This window comes from Peromyscus leucopus, chromosome 19, assembly GCF_004664715.2.
Source record: "Peromyscus leucopus breed LL Stock chromosome 19, UCI_PerLeu_2.1, whole genome shotgun sequence".
In the NCBI taxonomy this organism is placed as follows: Eukaryota; Metazoa; Chordata; class Mammalia; order Rodentia; family Cricetidae; genus Peromyscus; species Peromyscus leucopus.
The window spans coordinates 71948433-71969045 of record NC_051079.1 but is presented as its reverse complement, the minus strand read 5'-3'; the positions used below and the strand labels follow the sequence as shown (position 1 = coordinate 71969045).

The window sequence follows — 20613 nt, the reverse complement described above, 5'->3', positions numbered from 1 at the left end:
TGACATTGGACACAGAGATATTTATCTTGTTAAACTGTGCTTTGCTTTGATTTGATTGTGACTGTGTCCCAGTTCTTCTTTATGAAGTAAGAAAGTATTTAACTTGGGTGCTTGATTTTTACACGAGTCCACAAGTGAGCCACTTTGATTTTAGAGTCTTTGGAAATTCAAGAAGACTGGATATTTTAGAGAGAGGTTGGCTGCTTTACAGAGGCTTTGAACTTTGAGAGAGACTTTGCATGTCTTAAAGAGACTGACTTTTAAAATATTTTACTTTTTAAAGACTGGGGGGCTTTTAAAGATATACTATGCTTTTTGTTGTGGTGTTAAGATGAACACCACATCTTGGGGATAAGCAAAAAAAGAAAGGTTATGCTTAATAGGACTGTGTTAGTGTATAGCAGACGAAGATGAATTGTCCTGGTGTTTTTGTTCATTTGTTGCTTCTTCTTTGCCACCCTGATACAAGCTACAGTTATTTGAGGAAAGGGAACCACAGTTGATTGGCCTTTAGGAAAGCCTGTGGGGTATTTTTCTCAATTAGTGATTGATGTGGAAGGACCCAGTCCATTGTGGGTGTTACACACCTGGGCAGATAGTTCTTGGGTACGTAAGAAAGCAGGTTGAGCATGCCATGAGGAGCAAGCAGCACCCCTTCAAGGCCTCTGCTTCACCTCCTGCCTCCAGGTTTTGCTTGAGTTTCTGCCCTGATTTGCTTTGATGATGGCCTGTGATGTAGAAGAGTAAATGGAATAAACCACATTTGGTTATGGTGTTCTGTTAGAGCAGTAGAAACCCTAAGACGGTTATCTTATTCAATTCTATTTTTGGCTGATAGCCTCTAGGGGAGGGAGAGTTCATTTTCTTTAAGGGTATACCATTACCATGAGTATATGGACGGCCACAAATTGGACTCAGTGGGTTAGAAAAGAACAAAAGGGGCCAGTGAATTGGCCTGGTAGGTAAAGGTGCTTACTACCATATCAGAGAACCTGAGTTGGATTACTTGGATGAACATCGTAGAAGGAGAGAAGTCCTCGGCTGACTTCCAGACACTCACACACCCACTGTAGCATGGATGCATCCACACGCAATAAATTAACTAAGCAACGTATTAAAAATTTAAAGGATATAAAGTTGGGGAAGGAGAAGTGGGGCTATGTGGGGACAGGGGGTAGATCCAGAAGGATTAGGGAATGAATATGCATAAAATTTTCAAAGAATTAATTTAAAATTAAAACTCTTAAATGTGGTTCTTAACAAAGCAGTATTTGGGGTTTTGGTCCTGGCAAGTCCTCAGTGATTACCTCAACCTTCGGAGCCATTAAAGAAATCTCCTTCTGCACTCCCACAGTGGCAAAGCATTTTTTTTTTCCTGCTGAGTATCCGGGTGTCTTTCCTCAGCTGTGAGCCACCTGGTAGTCATTGTAACCTGGAATTGTAGCCATTGAGTTTAGAAGTGACAGGCACAGGTGCCAGCATTCTCCATGAGATGCTCAGTTCAGTGGCTTGTCTCTGCTGGTAGCACCTGCTTGCTGTGTGTCAGAGCCTGGGCTCCTGGGCTCCACACTTGCCCTTTGTTCCTCCATGCTAACTCAGAAGACCTGGGGTCCAAATGTGAACCAACGGGCAGCTTTGAACCACTCTTAGATCCTGGTGAAACTGTGTGCATGGCATTTGCCTTTCTATGAAGATTAAATCCAAGGTATATGTGATTTGAAACTCTTAGCCTTACTTTATAGTTAAGGGACCAGGACCTCAGAATTAAAGCATTTGTCTTAGATCACAGAGCCCTCCATAGAGATCGTAGGCATCTATGGTTTGGAAATGGAGTCTGGGCTGCCTGACCTCACGCCTAAGTCTTCTGCCCCTCAGCAGCCTAGTGGCTAGAAGTATCTCCAGGGGGAGGATGGGATGTAGAACACATCTTCCCGCAGGTCCAGAACCAGGGTTCCTCAACTGTCCTGTTCTATCCCAGGGCAGGTGCTTATGCCTTTCTTGCTTTGCATTCTTCTTTATCCAGAGAGGGTGTCCTGGATCTCGTCCTCAGTCACGTGAGACAGAGAGCTCATCTGAGTATTGAAAGTATGCATAGAACTCCTTAGCACATTTCTAATAATTTTTATTCCTCATAAATTAGCTTTGCTGAAGACAGGGTGCAGAGGGAGATAGTTGGGGCCAGGAATAAACTCTTTGGCACGTAGAGATTCTGATGACAAAAGAGGGGAATTCAAAGATAAAAGTCCTAGCCCCTCAGTTTGTGCCTCTTCTGTCCTCAATGTGCTTGCTTTGTGGTTCTTAGCAGGGGATGATCAGAGGACATCTTGCATGCACATGTATCCATGGTAGTATGGCTTCGTACAGCCAGTCTGCAGGAAAGGTGTTTTGCTAATTACCCTTATATGTATATCAGGCAAAGTGACGTTTGAGTGATAAACTCAGTATAAGTTCATTATTCACTTGAGTAAAACAAATAGTTTATGGCTCCTTCATTCTGGAACCTTGGCCCTGTTATCTTCTTCATTTTTACTAACATAGAGGGGATATTGGTGTTGTTGGGCTACCTTTAGCCTGATCTCAAGGGTGTCTGTACATCTGGGTGGTTTTGCAGTCCTTTCTTTCTGTGTACTGTGCTGGAAAATTGCCATGTGAAAGGAACTGTTCTAATGTCTTGAATCCAAATGGGCTCTCCAAAGAGAAACCATAACTACTTACTAGACTGTTACTTCAGGAATCAACTTTTCTTTGCTATATTTATTTGATTTTCTGTAAAATTACTACTCTAGTGATTTTTATGTCAGTGATATTTTATGTGGAAGAAGCAGTTTAGCAGGAGGAAAGATTTATTTCAGTGCACAATTTCAAAGGTTTACATTTCCAAGATTAGCTGGATCCATGGCTTTGGACCTTGTGGAGAGGCAGAGCGTCACACAGTGGGAGCACACCATGGATGTTCACTTCATGGTAATTAGGAGACAGGAAGAGGAAGAGGAAGGGACTAGACTGTTACTTCAGGAATCAACTTTTCTTTGCTATACTTATTTGATTTTCTGTAAAATTACTACTCTAGTGATTCTTACGTCACTAATGATACTTGATGTGAAAGAAGCAGTTTAGCAGGAGGAAGGTGACTGAGGATGAGATGCAGGAAACCCTCCCTGGATAGAGAAGACTGCAAAGCAAGGTGGAGCCCCCTTCGTACCACCAGTGACCCAGCTAAGTGTGTCTGCCCTCTAAAGTACACAATAAGTGTGCCCGCCCTCTAAAGTACACAATAAGTGTGCCCGCCCTCTAAAGTACACAATAAGTGTGCCTGCCCTCTAAAGTACACAATAAGTGTGCCCGCCCTCTAAAGTACATAAGTGTGCCCGCCCTCTAAAGTATACAATAAGTGTGCCCGCCCTCTAAAGTATACAATAAGTGTGCCCGCCCTCTAAAGTACATAATAAGTGTGCCCGCCCTCTAAAGTACACAATAAGTGTGCCTGCCCTCTAAAGTACACAATAAGTGTGCCCGCCCTCTAAAGTACATAAGTGTGCCCGCCCTCTAAAGTATACAATAAGTGTGCCCGCCCTCTAAAGTATACAATAAGTGTGCCCGCCCTCTAAAGTACATAATAAGTGTGCCCGCCCTCTAAAGTACACAATAAGTGTGCCCGCCCTCTGAAGTACACAATAAGTGTGCCCGCCCTCTAAAGTACATAAGTGTGCCCGCCCTCTAAAGTATACAATAAGTGTGCCCGCCCTCTAAAGTACACAATAAGTGTGCCCGCCCTCTAAAGTGCACAATAAGTGTGCCCGCCCTCTAAAGTATACAATAAGTGTGTCCGCCCTCTAAAGTATACAATAAGTGTGCCCGCCCTCTAAAGTACATAATAAGTGTGTCCGCCCTCTAAAGTATACAATAAGTGTGCCCGCCCTCTGAAGTACACAATAAGTGTGTCCGCCCTCTGAAGTACACAATAAGTGTGCCCGCCCTCTGAAGTATACAATAAGTGTGTCCGCCCTCTAAAGTATACAATAAGTGTGCCTGCCCTCTAAAGTACACAATAAGTGTGTCCGCCCTCTAAAGTACACAATAAGTGTGCCCGCCCTCTAAAGTAAAAGTACACAATAAGTATGCCCGCCCTCTAAAGTACACAATAAGTGTGCCCGCCCTCTAAAGTACACAATAAGTGTGCCCGCCCTCTAAAGTGCACAGCACCTTCCAAAGTCAGCACCGTCAGCTGAGGAGCGGCCTTCAGCATGTGAGCCTGTGAAAGGCAGTTTGTCTTAAGCTGTAACAGTGACCTTACTAATGCTGACCGCACAGGCGCAGGTGGTGGTGTCACCTTCGCCAGGCTAGTGGCACACACAGCTAGCTGTTCTTCTTCTTTTCATTGTTGATTAGCAGTAGGGAATTCATGTGCAAAACAGACTTAATGATCAGTGTGATATAAGGGAAATGCAGTATGTATTTGTTTATTACCTAGCTTATGCATAGTCTGTCTAAGCTCAAAGCTGCATTTAATAGCCAGCATGGCCGAGCCTTGGCCCAAAGCATTTTGGAATTAGCTGGAAAATCTCTGTATTTCCAGTTCTATCCCCACACATGGTGATATTAATTTTTTTTAAATTTTTTGAGATCATAATTCTCAACATTTATTTCTCTCACATTCAGTCTTAAATTATTAATAATTTTCTACACTTTTTAAAATTTTATTTTATAATTTAATTTAATTTTACATATCAGCCATGGATTCCCTTGTCCTCCCCGCTTCCGCTGCCCTCCCCCCCCCACCCCACTCCCACTCCGCCTTCCCCCAGCCTACTCCCCATTCCCATCTCCTCCAGGGCAAAGACTCACCGGGGGATTGAGTTAAGCCTGGTAGATTCAGTTCAGGCAGTTCCAGTCCCCTCCAATTTTTAGATGTAAAATTTAAAGTAATTTTGGAAAGTAAAAAGAGTAAAGCATTTCAGTATTAGCTGTATTAGCATTTTGATGTGTGTCTTTCTAAAGTAGCTTTGCTTTCCGTGGCCTGGAGGGACTTACTTTTTCCACATTAACCACTCTAACTGAACTTAAAGGGAGTGCGTGTTTGCTGAATATTCTACTTGTCATGAGCGTAGTGCTGGCAGAAGCTTCCACAGTGACAGCTTGGATTCGGTGCAGGACTGTCACTGTGATCCAAGGTTCTCAATCCCTTGTATTTCAGCATCCTTTCTATCAGTAGGAGACCCCTGGTGTGGAAGCCAACACCTTCACTGTCCTCAAATAGTACCAGAATCATTTGATATTAAATGTAAAGAAAGCCTGGGATTTTGTGCCTCTAGCTCTGCAAAGACCTGAATTGCTGAGGCAAAAGACCACCTTAGGACATACTACTGGGTTCTAGAGCTGACATCATCGTATGGCTGATCCTGCTCGTTAACTGTGTGATTGATTGGTTACCACGAGGCACATAGAAATGATGGTGCCAGAAGCAGCTAGTGTCAGCATTTGTGGCATAATGATACGTATTTGACTTAATTCCATTTACTTTCTTACTTGATAGGTCAAACTGTGCTGAGAATATCCGCAAACACATTTTACACACTGGCAAACATGAAGGTGTGAAGATGTACAACTGTCCAAAATGTGACTATGGGACAAACGTCCCTGTGGAATTTCGAAACCACTTGAAAGAGCAGCATCCTGACATTGAGAACCCTGACCTCGCATACTTGCATGCTGGTAAGGAATGGAAACCATTAAAGTGCTTATGTTTTGTTTTGTTTTTTAATAACAAGATCTTATTTCATTTGCTACAGTAATTAGGAAGCTGTTTGTAGATAACTGTGACTTCTACGAATGGAATCCAATGTTGACCAAGTCTGTTTCTGGCCCTGTATGGAAGCTCATCATGGTCCTTCCCCACTCTGTATGGAAATAGGCCCTTTCACCTACTTTAATCACATATACAAATCTAACAAAATTATTGTTGGGCATCAAAGCTAACAGCAAATGTTTAAAACATAGTCAGAAACTGATCAGAGTTTCTTTTGAGCTTTGTTTTTATTGATTGATAGAGCTTAATTCTTTCAGTATATTTATGATTTAAAATGTTCCACTGTATTCTTTGTTCCACTGTTTTACCATAAAAGCCTGGAAGTTGGAAGAATGTGGCTGGGGAAGTGACTCAAGCCGTGGCAGGAAGGTGGGAGGAGACACTGCATGCACCCCTAAAGTCAGTGTAGGGAAGTGTCCTGGGATGTGGCCCTAACAGCACCATGTGAAGACACAGCTAGTGTATCCTGGTCTGCTGAAGCTGACGGCTAGTCACCTCTGCTTCTCACTTTGCCCATGTGGCTCATGACAGACTGGTTTTACCATGCCAAGGATTAGTTAGTATACATCTGTGAGGGTGCCGTTGTATGATGCATGCAATGGAAAGGTTAGCTCAGATACTCTGTGGACAGGACTAGAATAAGCATGGTTGGTAAAGCCAAGCTGTGTGTGTACGAAAACCAAGGGAAGGCCTTTCTATAAAAACTGGGCTGTTTTAAGATATGTATTTTTGCACATATGATGTCCACATCAGAGAAAAGAGAACTTTGTGGATAATTTAAGTTAGGATAACCTTAATGCATATGACAATGTGGGTCTGTACCAAGTTTGGTACTGGTATATTCTTTCAGTTTTCTCAGTTTAAAATAATGTTTTTATATATTAAAGTAATGATGGGGTTGCTGATTTCTTGAGCTCTGTTGTATACAGGGATGTTTTGGGAACCAAACAAAAGCAAAGGTCTCTACTTTTTCTATTTTGGTGAGGTTGGCACCTTAGACATCTTAAAATCTGTGTATCAGCTAGAGTTCACACAAACAGATAACGTCAGCTTAGATGATTTTGACTGTCTCTACCCTTGGGCTCTCCATCAGCATGAAAGCAGTACAGCAGAGGTGCTGGACGTACTGACCTAGAAGGGGTTAAGCATGTACACTGCATGGCCTAGAGGAACCCATGTGACTGTTCCCCCAGCTGATTGGCCCAGAATATCCCCACCCCCTTCTTCTCTCTCTCTCTCTGCTATCACCTAAGCTATACACTTACCATGGACTCTGTCTGACGTGAAGTATCTCTTGTCAAAGAAAGGAGGAAGCTCCTCACAGATGGCATCCGTGTCCATTTTATGTCCCATAAACTAGTCCCATAGGCTAGAGGGACAGACCACATGTCCCATGTCCTAGTGGTGCTAGACGCTACTTAAGGGTAGACTTTGATGTCTCACTGGCTGTGGACAGATTTGATGAAACTGCTCCACTTCCCTGTGTGCATGAGGCTCATGAATGGATGGCCTTAGTTTTCTCTTTGTGTCCAGCACATGGCACGTGTTCATGAGTAGACAAGATAGCCTGTGAGAGGTTAGAGGCTACCAGTGGGAGGAGAGTCTGCTTTTGCTGCTCAGCCTCATCTGGTGTGTTCATAGCATTGTTTGCCGTGCCTGTGTCCTTGCTGGGGTGTTTGCCCTTTCATTTCACTGAGCATCACTGTGTGAGGGCACATGTGTGTGTGATGTTGGGAGAGTGGGGAAGTGTGTGCGCAGGCCACAGCACAGGCCTGCACGTCAGAGGACAGCTTTCAGGAGTCGGGGTCATCTGCTGTGGCTTCTAAGGATCCAACTCAAGTTGCCAGGCTTGCATGCCGAATGCTCTTACCATCTGAGCCTCTTACCACTCACTGCTCTGTGTTTTGTTTTATTTTTTAAATATCATTTCTCTCAGCTGTTAGTGGGAAACTTAGTGTACATTTCCTATTATTGTGGATTAGTGTATTTTCATCCAGTGAGTTCATTCTGTTAACTTTGGCTTTTGCATTTTTTAAAGATACATCACTGGATACATAGAATTTTAGGATGTTTTACGTACATGCATACATACATATACACATGCATACATACAAACTCATATATGATGAGGTATATCTGTATATTTTCTTATGATAATGAAATGTTCTTTTTCTGTTGATAGCTTTACCTCTTGCCATAATTTTGTGTTCATGTAGTCTAGCCCTACCAGCTAACCTATATGCAGCACATGATAGTCTGTTTTTAATCTGGTATTCAGTGGTAATCTTTTACATAAAACACTATCTTTTACTTAGTATTCATATTTCATGTAACTTGATATATTCACTCTAGCCAAAAACAAAACTACACATATAGGAATGGGGTAGAGTGTATAATATTATATGCTAGCATAAAGGAATACTCAGCATCAATGAAAATGTATGAATGAATTAAAACTACAGTCAGCAATGGTATATAAATCTTTTAGTCATATCATTGGATGAACTAAGCTAGACACAAAAAGTCCATTGTGAATAATTTCTGAGTGAAATATAATCATAGGCAACATCAGCCTCTTGCCCTAGCCTCAGGGTGTGCTTTCCTCTAGGTGTCCATGGCTGCTCTATTCTGTTTCTTAACACTAGTCGGGTCAGACTGTGTTCATTCAGAAGACATTCATCTGGTGCTCTCCTGTGAGCCAAGCAAAGTCTGTACTTTTTTAACAAACGTACTGCCCACTTCTAGATTTCTGGTAGGATGAGACATTGTAATCACATTAGTCCCCCAACATGGGCATCCATCTAAAGTGGTCAGAATTCTTTTGACCATGTATTTTATCTCAGAAGTCCCTTGACTTTTATCTCACAGATTCAACAATTGCACCTTGGCCGTTTCTCTTCCTCGGAAGTAAGCTTGGTACGCGTCCACTGCACCTTGAGACAGAGCTGAGTGTGTGTGTTGGCAACGCAGTGACCACACTAACTCGTGTGTGTGTTCTTTTCTCTTCAGTAGCTCCATCTTAGCATGCTGTAAACTTAGCTGAAGGAAAGGGAGATGGGGCAGAGGGCATCACAGGAGATGACGGAGAGATCATGGCAGGACTAGAGAACTGTCATTACTGTGCTGACCCCCCTTCCCGCTGCGGAGGCAAGAGTCTCACCTCAGCCCCAGGAGAATGTGGCCTGCCTGGAGTTCACACTTATCTTTGAGAAACTGAGAAGCTTGAAGGCAGTGAGAGAGCAGTGTGCTCTTTCAGGAAAGATTAAGCAGTGAGACATGATTTAGTACTTTCCTTTTTTGTTTTTTTTTTTTCTTTTTTCTTTTTTAGTTTTCTGATGCCGTATTTTTCATCATATATAAGTTATTTTTCATTAGTTCTACATACTAAGACATAGTCATTTAAATAGTACCCTGAATCATTATCTGTACAGGGTGATATGATCTGAGTTTACTGTGTTGTTATTACAAATCTATATTTTCATATTCTTCTCTAAGTTAGTTTTTATATTTTTATGGTATGTTTTATTCAACTCTAGAATGGGGAAGTTTGACTATTATCAAAACCTCATGTCCTTTTGTCTTGCTTTCTAATTATAACTAATTCAGTACCATTTAAGCTATACTTACTTGATTTTTTAATTCTACTCAAGTTCATACTTGGATTTGATATCCTTCCCCAGCCCACTTGCTTAATTAATCGACCACTGTTGAGGTAAACTAGCTTCAGCCTTTGTCTTCTGAGCTCCACATGCAGGTGTCCTCCCTCAGACACCTGAGTTCTCCTTTGTCAGGTCTGTGTGCCCAGCTCTGCAGAGCCTTGCAGAGGGCAGTCCTTCCCAGGGTTGTGGCCCTCTGTCTCCACCCTGTTCCTTTCTTACCGGTTGTTACTTTGATGCTCTGACACATGTCATGACATCCTGTGCAGTGATTTATTTTATGACAAAGTCCCAAACTCTGCAAACCCTGACAGTTTTTTGTTGGCTCTCCTTTACAAAAACCAATTATTACTTCAACATAAAAAGGAAGGAATTTTTTCTGACATGATTGCCTTTGGTAAATCCATGCTGACTCACTCCTATTAAATTGTACTTCTCCAAATGTATCATTAAGCTCATCCATGAGTATCATCTCAAATTTATTTCCTAATATAGATGCTAGACTTACAGGTCTATAATTTTCAGCCTCTCCCTCTTCTTTTTAACCTTCAGACTGGATTCCTTGTTTTCTAGTCTCCTAGTTCTTCACTCTAACAAAAGACTTCCTAAAATAATTAACAGTTCAGGGATGGGAATTTCTCAGCCAGTCATCAGTTCATTTTCTTAAATGCTGCTAAGAGTCTTTGTTCTTCCCAAACTGCTGTCTGTATGCCCTTGCATCCATCTTCTGCTGTAACCAGTCCTCTGTGTCCATTCTCGAATGGCCACTCTGGTATTTTGGTAGCTGGCCTTTCCCTTTGCCCTCCTGCCTGTTCAGGTTCCTAAGTTCAGATGAACTGTACTGCATTCTTTGTAGTCGCTGAATGAACAGTATCAGAAAGGCTGTTTTCATCAGACTGGGTTTTTAGTGCTGTGATTGGTATTCCAGGAAAATCCCATTCCTTGATGTTTGTCTGTGAGTATATGACTTACTGATCAGTTAAGCAGGCTTGTGGACTCACTACCACTTCTTCTATTCAATAATATTATTCTTTATTGAAAACCTCACAATGATAGGCCTTTAAATATTTTAGTGCACACAGAGAAACCCTGTCTCAAAAAACCAAAAAAAAATTTAGTGCTTCATATGCTTGAGAGTAAATATGGTTGTTTTTTGTTTTTTGGGTTTTTTTTTTTGTGTTTTTTTTTTTTTTTTTATGTTCCTGCACTGTGTATGAAGACCTCTTTATATGTTCAGCACTGTGGAGCAGTGTGTTAGAGAAACGTTTTCTGCTGTCTGTCTGGCACACCCTCACCTCCTTCTCAGTACTGAGGAGAGGTGGAGTCTACTGACTGTGAAAGCTGAGCCAGCCCAGACTGAATCCCAGTGGCTTCTATTTAAGTGGCCAGTGCTGCAGTTATCTCTTTTCACGGATTATGTTCTTCTGCCTTTTAATTACAAAGAAAGAAAGAGGAACAGTAATAATAGTTCCAGGCTTCCCACCAGGCTATTAAATCTTCAAAAACACATCTCTGATGATCACGAGTTTCAATTAATGATTTTTAAAAATGGATCTCCCAGTAGTTAAGTTGCCTAAGGATACATAGCCCAGAGTTTGGCTGAATCAGATCTATGATTGCCTTCTTCAATGTGTCAACATTCAGTCCAATCCTGCATGTAAAGGAATTTTGAAAAATATCCAGTTAATCAAAGTTTTGCCATGGAAGACTTAAAAGTGAGGGTAGTTCCAGATTTCAGATTATCTGAATATCTGTATTAGAAAGTAAAATTAACTTTAAATCCGAAATGGTAAATATTTGCACAGTGGTTTCTCTGATGCCCTTACCTCATACAGAAGAAAGTAGAAAGATGGACTCAAATAAGCTAGTGTTGGTGTTGACCCTGTTGATGTGTGGCTTTAATCAAGTCCTTCGGCCAGTCTGTGTTTCCTTTCTCAGCTGCATCGTAACTGCAGAATACGCAATTAAAATAAACCTTTATCAACATGTTATCTATCATTAACTCCTCTTCATAGGATTGATAGGTAATATCTGAAAATCATAGAAACTCGTCCAGTTAATGGGATAGATCTGAGTCACAAAGACTCATTGCTGGCTACAGGGTCTTAAAAGTTTTAGAATATATATATATTCCAGAAAAGGCTGAATCCTCATTTACCTTCAAGGCCTGTGTAATTCTGAGCACAGTAAAACTTCCTTCAGTGTGTCTTGCCTGTCTCCTCACAGTTAAATTCTAATCTAATCAGAACCAGCATGCACAGCATTTGGAAACTAGATTCTGAAAGTTAAGAAAGTTTTATAAAAGAGAAAGGAGATAAAATTGTTGTTATCCCCAAGGACAACTTCATTCATCAGAATTTTAAGGGGAAATTGACTGTAGAAGGTTTGAGTGGGAACAGTATGAGCTGATCAGGTAACTGATACAACTTTTACTTTTTAATAGACCTTTTACTGACTGTATTCAATATAATCTTATTTAAAAACTTTTTACACCGTCACTTCAGTCCCAATTAAAAGTGGTTGTGTATGAGACAAATGTAGGTGTTGACAGGGCCTATCACTAGCTGTGCGTAACAGGTTCTTGCTTTAAATGAATCTATTTAATGAAGGAAAGCACCACAGAATTTTCAAATCATGAAAGAAATTTAGATATATTATGTAATTATCTTTGAAATTTATTTAAAATTTAACTTATTTTTCACAATTTCATTCATTTTTATTTGCAATGAGTAAAATTACCATTGCGCAACTTCTAAGTTTTGTAGGGTAATTTCAAATTTACACAAAAGTACAGAATAATAGAATTCATTAAACATTCCTAAATTTTACCATATTTTCATAGAAAAACAACAAAACCCAGCAAAATTACCATTAGTACAATACCACTTTCTCTACTATATTCTTTGTTCAGAGTTCACCAGTTTCTTCCCTCAGATCTTTTATTTATTTATTTTCACTAGATTTCATCCCATGGACCAGCATTCATTATGGCTGTCGTGTCTTCATAGTTTTTTCTGGTCCGTGAACACGTCTTATCTTTTATGACTTTGATACTTACATAGATAGGGCCAGTCATTGTTAGAACTTCCTTTATTTTGAGTTAGCCTAATGTTCATGAAAGATTTTGTTGAGGCTGTAAATTTGTTATAGCTAGAATTGGTAACCTGACCAGCAGAATGAGACTGGATCCTGCAGATTCCTCCACTGTAAAATGGCTCTTTCTTTTTTAATGAGTACCTATCTTTTGAAAGTATTTTCTGGCATCATATTGTGCTCTAGGCTCATCTTGAGCGTTCCCTAACCAGGTCCTAAAGTTGATCCCTTTTTTAAGAATCCTGTCTCCTTTGGTTTGCAGATGGCCTTTGTATTCCAGTTGTGCGCATTACTTTTGTATGCTTCTGTTTCTAGACATCCTTATCAGACGTATAGGCCATTCTTGTGAACATACTATCCATTGCTTCTCTGTGATTGCACTTGAGTTTAGAACTCTGTGACTTTGGATTAAGCAGTGGCTTTTGTGGATATGATACTAAAAGCACAAAATATGAAAGAAAGAAAAAAATAGGTTGAACTTCATTAAAAAAACCAACTTTGTGCTTCAAAGGACAGTATCAAAAATTAAAGGACACCCTACAAAAAGGCAGAAAATAATATGCATCTCTGTCTTATAAGGAGCCTTGATTCAGAGTATGGAAAGCACTCTTACATTTAACAATAGCAGAGCAAATGTCCTCATTAAAATTGGAGGAACCTTAGAAGAGCTCTTCTTCAAAGAGAATTAGCCAGTGCCCTGTAAGAATACAGAAACACACTCAGCATCATGACACATTGGGAAAATACCAAACCCAAAATGAAATACTATAAAGTCATTATTTTCCGAGTTTGTCTCATGCTTTTAATTCACTTTTGACTGGAGACTAATGGCTATGTCTGAATATGAAATACCCTCAAAGACTTATGTATTAATAGTTTGTTTCCCAGCTGATGACTCCAGTCGTAAAGAGGTGATGGGATCTTGAGAGCTCTGGTTCCATCAGTGGGCTTATCCATTGATAGCTGCATAGAGAATGGGCAATTAGGAGATAAGTCCTGGGGGGAGAAATTATATCACTTAGGGCATCCTCTGGGAACATGTGTCTTACCCATGGCCTCTTCCTGTCTTTCTTTCTGTTTCCCAGCAGCGATGAGGTAAGCACCTCTTTTGCCATCTGCACCATGGTGCTCCATAGGCTCACAACAGTGGGGATAAGACCATGGATTGAAACTGCCCAAAAAATCAGTCTGTTGCCTCTTCAGTTGCTTCACACTGCATTCAGTCCTCTGATTCATTTTGAGTCATGGTTTATATAACATATGAAATATAGGTAGTGGTCTTTTTTCTACAAAATGGTATCTTATTGTTGAAAGCACTAACCTTCCTCAATTAATTGTCTTTGTAATTCTGTTCAAAATAAGTTAGCAGTATTTCTTTCGTCCATTTTCTTTATATTAGCATAGCAATTCCTAAAATTAAGTATATATGAGTTTTTAATTTTATCTCAAAATGCCATAGCTGAATATATGCATTTCCTTTCAGCTTTACATTGTTCACCTCTTCGTTGTTCTGTTATCTAATTTAAATCTGCCAAGAGGTTGTCTGATTTATCCCTGCCTTTCCCTTTTCCTGAATGACTTTCTGAGGGGAACTTACAATGCAATTCAAAAGAATCTTAGAGAAAAATGAAATTAAGTCTGTATATTTGCATTGAGAAAATAGTACACAGTGAAACTGGTATTCTTTAATTGTATACCTTTGAATAAGAAATTTTTCTTTTTTGATATTCTCTGGTGGGTTTTGAAATTGTAAAAATATACACAAAAATATACACATCTAATTCATATTTTTGTATTCACACTGTAGTCATGTATCATTTAACAAGAGATGCCTTCTGAGAACTGTGGTGTTAGTCAGTTTCATTACTATCATTGGTTTATGTATGTGTCATAGACTGCTACACATGTAAGTAATATATTAGGTATCTCTGTTTCAATATCTCTGTCTGAACAAATTATGACTATTTCTGTCTGTCTGTCTGTTACGTATTTACTGCTTTTCTGACTGTAGTGAAGAAGTATGATACTACGAAATCAAACATTGGAAGAAATGATATGATCAGGGGCATCTTCTGCCTTCCATGCAGGTGGGAGCATTCTGACATCTCTTATGACTGGGTTTATCTTTTCACACAATATCTTCAATGTTCATCTATGTCATGGCATGTGGCTGAATTTCCTTCCCTCAAGAGACTCAGTATATATGCATCATGCCACAAGTTATACAGTTACACACCCTGAAAACTAACTTTCTTAGACTTTCCATAGAAAATATACTTGGAGAAGGCAATGAAAATAAGAAAGAATCAGAACAAAAATTGCACAAAGTGCCATGAGCCTCTAAAATTAGATAGACCCAAAACATGTTATATGGCACATGTTAATGAATACTTGTAATATAAAAGTCAGTTAAATAAAATTTCAAAATTAATTTACTGAGGAAAAAGGAAATTTGAACTTCTTGAAATACTCTTTCACTTTCTTATTGTTTTCCATTTTTCTAAGTAAGATTAAAAACACCTAGATACATTCTTTTAATAGAAGAAAATTCATCATTTAAAGTAGTCATTTGAATCACCTAATAGCTTTCACTGTAGCAGAATATAGCGTAGGCCTAACTCAATAAAACAGTATTTTTGATGGCTGGTCTAGAGTCTTCTTAAAAAGCTCTGCTCAGACACGTTCACTCTTGTCAAAGCTATTAGTGCCATTTGTTGAGTAGCATGTCAGTGTGATTGGCACCGAGTCATTCTTTCTTCTCAAGACTCATAATTTTAGTGCATGCTTAAAATAAAAACCTAGCATAAGTGACTTCCTGTTTGTAAAGGAAAAGGCAAGATTCCTTTTCAAGTAGCATAGATTAGTTCAATCAGTGCATGGAATATAAAATTGAATTTTTCCTCTTTGGAAGAGAATGCATGTTGGGCACAACTTTAGCATCCACAGTACATTCCTTGCTAGTGTCAGTGTGTTAGAGTGAGTTACGGTGCCATTTTACTTCCAGATGTTGACCTGAGACACATTTGGATTTTTTTGTCTTAAACAAAATCCATGTTTTAAATTTTAAAATAGACTATTTTGCTGCTTGGGCTCAAGGTGCCATAAGTCTTTCTTAATACCATATGTCTTGAAATGGTTAAATCAGTTAATATTTGTAAAGTACTTAAAATAGAACATCGCTTTATATTAAATTCTCTAATCATTTTACAAATAAAATACATAATTAAAAACTACTCTGTATTCTATGTTGTTTTCAATTACATCAATAGGTGTTCCTCTTGATTGACACAGTGCCATGTTATAAGTTGAACTTTATGTTAACATAGATAGTCTGGACCATTAACAATGCTCACATATTCATGTTTTAACCATTATTAGTCTAATACATTTTTCCTTTATTCTCTTAAGAAACATGACTTTGTCTGCTATAAAAAAAATGTGTTTGTATCTTATCATAGAGATATAGTTCTCTTGATGTGTTTGTGTTCTGTTTAATGATGTTTGATTTCACTTGATGTTTTGTTGTTTAGTAGGATCCCAAACTCAACCATTTCTGCTCATCCAATAGTTAAGTGAATTCACATTCTAGCATCCTTTATATAAGAAATATTTGTTGACTATTTGACATTTTTATTAGGCATCCAGTCAACACTAAACTATGACATTTTTGTTGTGATTGGTTTATGTTTGTTAGATTTCTCTGGCTATTTAGACAGAGCAAACCTCACATTTAAATCAAAGACCAAATAAAATAGGTGCCAACTGTTGTCCTTCTTGCGCACATTTAAGTATTAAATTCTTTCAACTTATAAGTGTTCTTGCTGTTTAAAAGTGAGCTGAGGTCCTGTGTATTTCAGGAATGGTAACATAGTTACTTGTATAACACATAATTGATTAATATTAAATGTCTGAAGGGAAGTAGAAAATTTGTACTTTTATCTTGTAAGAACTCAGTGTGAGAAGAGTGAGATGATAGACTGGAAGTCTTCAGTAGGCACAGGAGACTCCAGGGTCAATAACAAGTGTGTGCAGAGTACAGGTTGAAAACCTAGATCATATAGATGTGATAAAATGTAGAGAAGGAAGAGAAATAAACCAGGATAATTCTTTGAACTTGCCTAGTGACGGTTTAGGATTCTGTCTTGTTCTGATGTTTTCTACTCTGCCTTTTGCCCCCAGTACAATGAAAAAATGAAGAAATGGGTTTATGATAAATGCTTTCAGGTTATGAGTCTTTGGCCATGAGCAAGGATGAAGTCCACAAAGTAACTTTTTTGTATATAATTCTTTTTAGTACTTAGTATATTTTCACCTCTTTCTCTGTGTCTAATAAAATATGTTAGATGCTTTATGTTCAGTTTGAAGGTATCTAATTTGTAATATCTTTCCTACCTTGACAAAAGCATTTCAAATCTAGGATTGTGTGTTTCATTATTTGTTGCAAGATCAAGTTGGGTGTGTTCATCTTCTGGGCATTAAGATGTCAACAGACTCTTCTATTACATTGATATGCATAGTCATTTTCACTCACTGTAGGAAACAATATTTTATCATCATACTACAGGTAAAATTGAATGTTTTGCTTGAAGTAGGACTAAAATGTAGCATGATAATTTATGTGGGCATTTTATCTGAGTATTTGTATTTAGTTATACTTCACTTCTCCATGCTCAGGGCCATTACTAGAATCTCTCTTAGCAATAAAGAACAAAAAGAACCCTTATCTCCACCCCACTGCATCTGTCTTCTGTAACTAGAAGCTGTACTGTTCCTGCAGCAGCTCCCTGAATGGATAGTCTCTTCCGCAGTCTCAGCAACCCCCATAGAATCCTTATAACTAAACCTTGATGCCATAGGCATCTAGAAACTGTGACACAGTGGTCTTTGTGAGGTAGTGTTTCCCTGTGAATTAGAACATGAAGAGACCCCTCAGTGATACAAAGATACAGTAATCTAAACCTCTTTATTATGTCCAAATTATTAATCAAAAACCTTGTTGCTATGTCTGAAGAAAAGAAAATGAATTTTTAAGCTTCATGAGTAGCAGGGTTTTGAAAACATCTTTATTTGTGAGTTTAGTTTCTACTTTTTCCTTTGCCATACATGTTGCAAAAAATCTGCAGTGGCTGAAAATTAATTTTTGCTGACATTTGTGGATATTGATGAAACTCTGTGCATGTATGAAAAATTCACATGAAACTGACAGTGTCACCTTCCATTCCAGACCAAGTATCACAGTGAGCAAGTAAGGATGCTCCTTGCCTTGCAGATAATAGACATTAATTGAGCAGCTACACTAACAGGTGCTCAGTTGCTTATAAGATGTGTAAGGACAAAGCCTAACATGTTTCTCAAAGGCACACTAGCACAATTTTCTGTGTGGAAGGAACATAAGGGAACTCCATTGTTCTCAATAAGTAACCACATGGTAGCTGACAACTGAGTGATGCAGGCATTTGTTATTAGCTCTATGTTATGCTGTTCTTATGAGTCTTGCCTCAGTTGATCTCCAGAGCACCCAATGCTACAACTGCTCCCAATCTAGTGGTCGGGGACTAAGAAAAAGTGGCTGACCCAAACTTTCCAGACTAGTAGTATAGTTTGAAGCCAGCCTTCAGTAATTATGCTGTGCTTTGTAAAAGATAATTGGCAATGTTATATGTGATACTCCACCCAAAGTGCTTTATCAGTCACAGTTCTCTCACTGAAGAACCACATGGGTTATAAGGGGTAAGGAATTTATTATAGGGATTAGATGTACCATAACTGTGAGTGTTAAAAGAGGGCCTAATGCAGCAAGTTTAGTCTTGGATGGGAAACTCCACTTTAAGCATAAGGTTTAAGTACATGTACAATATTTTAAGCACATGTTGAGTTTTCTCCTTTGTTGTTACAACTGGGAGGTAATCGGTGAAATCAAAGGCCAGATTCTCAGTACTATTTTCCTGTTTTGAACTCTTTACCATGGGAAATAGTGTCTTTAATCAGGTATGTGGTGGTAGATGAGGAACGCAAGTTCATTGTTACCCACTTAACTAACACGGAGGGCTTTGGCATTGTGTGTCATGGATATGTTGTCCTTTGAATTAATTGGCCTGTGTTTGTCCTTCCCAGCCATTTACCACCAGCCCTCCAATGGACTGCCTGACTTCAGTGCTCTTGGTGTTCTCTCGTGCCTTAGCTCCTGTCGCTTCCACATACTTGGTGCAGTTTTCCTGGCAGGGTTTTGCACAGGAGTGGCTCTTAAGTCAGATAGGTTACTCTGTAAAAAGTGTGTGTGTGAGGGGGGGGAGGTGTGCTGGTCTATTTTTTTAATCATGTGCTAGTTAAAAATCTAAACTTTGGACCTTCCATATATAGTACCTTTGAGTGGGTTTTTAGGTACTATTTGTTAGAGTGATCTTTCCACCTATGTTTCAACTCTGGCTATGATATTAACCTTTTGTAATTAAAATGCTCTGTCTCTTTGACACATAGTATGCCCTTTTAATTCTGCCCAATTTTTTTTTAAATCTTCCCCTCTCCCCCCCCCCCCCCCCCCGCTCCATTTACTCATATGCCACTTTGCTGGGCCCTTTCAGATGTGAAACGCTGGCCCATTTATCATTAGTAACCATGCTGAATTTTTCTGTCCTTTTTAATATTTAGGTTTATTGGATGAATGTAGATTGTACCTTCTAAATGTATCTTAAATAATTGCTACTTACTTACAGGAATTAAGAACTACAAGAGAAGGAAAATGCTAACCCATAGGCTAAGCAGAAGGAGCAAACATTCTTCCCACGGGGTCCAATTTCCTAAGAAGGACCATCAGGACAGTGGCTGGGGTTGAAAGTTATGGCCTGAGTGACCTCTAGAAAATGATCAGTTCACAAAGAAGTCGGCTGTGTTTGTATCAAGCAAATAGGGATAAGGAGCTGTCCCCCTCCCAAAGACAGACAGCTATGAAAACTCGAGAAGAGAAAGTAATCATTAAAGTACAGAGATGGAGTTGACATTCCAGGACAAACGTTGTCCAAGGCTCAGTGTACATGCAGTCATGAGAAGTCTATGTTTCTGTCCTGAGGGGCCTTAGACTCTAATGTACATTTTGATCTCATAGTAGCTCAATTGTTCTGTAAAAATCCGTTCATCTTATCAGCATCCCTAGAACATTGTCTAGGCTTTCCCATTGCTCTCCCCTCGCTGTTGCTTTTTCCTCTAAACCTGGACTGACTCATGGCAGTGAGTGTCTTGAAATATGAGAAAACATACCTTTATTGCTGTAGTTAAATCTTTACTTATTTGTTGTGTGTCAGACTTTTCCTGGGGTAACTCACTTCATATGGGAGCCCACAACAGACCATACTACAGATATACCAACATCCACCTTGGGGAACTAGGGGATTTCTTGTTGTTACTTACAGGAGTGTGGCTGAGGAGTTACTGACGGCAGCAGAAGGGACTCGAGTACAACTGTAGCACCAAACCTCACCCCAGCATAGATGGCAGCTCACAACCGCTGGAAACCTCAGTGAAGTGTGCTGACAGCCTGCAGGCAGCGCAACACCACAGGCTGCTCGGTCCTTTTCAGGGGGCTCTGCTGAGCGGAACCTCGAAGGGGCAGTGCAGCTGTTCTTTGTTCCTTCTGGGCCAGTGGTTCTCAACTTTCCTAATGCTGTGACCCTTAAATACAGTTCCTTGTGTTGTGATGACCCCCAACCATGAAATTATTTTCATTGCTACTTCATAACTGCAATTTTGCTACTGTTTTGAATCATAATGTAAATATTTGTGTTTTCCAATGGTCTTAAGCAACCCCTGTGAAAGGGTCGTTCAACCCCAAAGGGGTCAGGATTCACAGGTCGAAAACTTGTTCTAGGTAGTTCAGCTAGTCTCTGCTGCTTTCAGGCAGCTTGGCTAGTCTGAGCAACTCTAAGCTGTCTTTACTGCTTATATATTTTTGGAAAAGGGGCCTAGAGAATCCTGTTTCTTCCAGGAACTTCTTAGAGCTATTCTGAGTTGTTTACTTCCTGTTAATGGTTTCCTTGTGGGACAGAGTGTTTCAATGTCCTTTGA

At 39.5% G+C, this 20613-nt stretch overlaps 1 protein-coding gene across 1 annotated transcript in view; it reads left to right on the top strand.

The window, feature by feature from the left end:
* Positions 1 to 20613, top strand: part of Znf407 (zinc finger protein 407) — a 422868-nt gene that overhangs the window by 290220 nt on the left and 112035 nt on the right. Inside the window, exon 8 of the mRNA XM_028873874.2 lies at positions 5534 to 5712. Coding sequence (XP_028729707.1) covers positions 5534 to 5712 — 179 coding nt within the window. The remainder of the gene's footprint in view (positions 1 to 5533; positions 5713 to 20613) is intronic.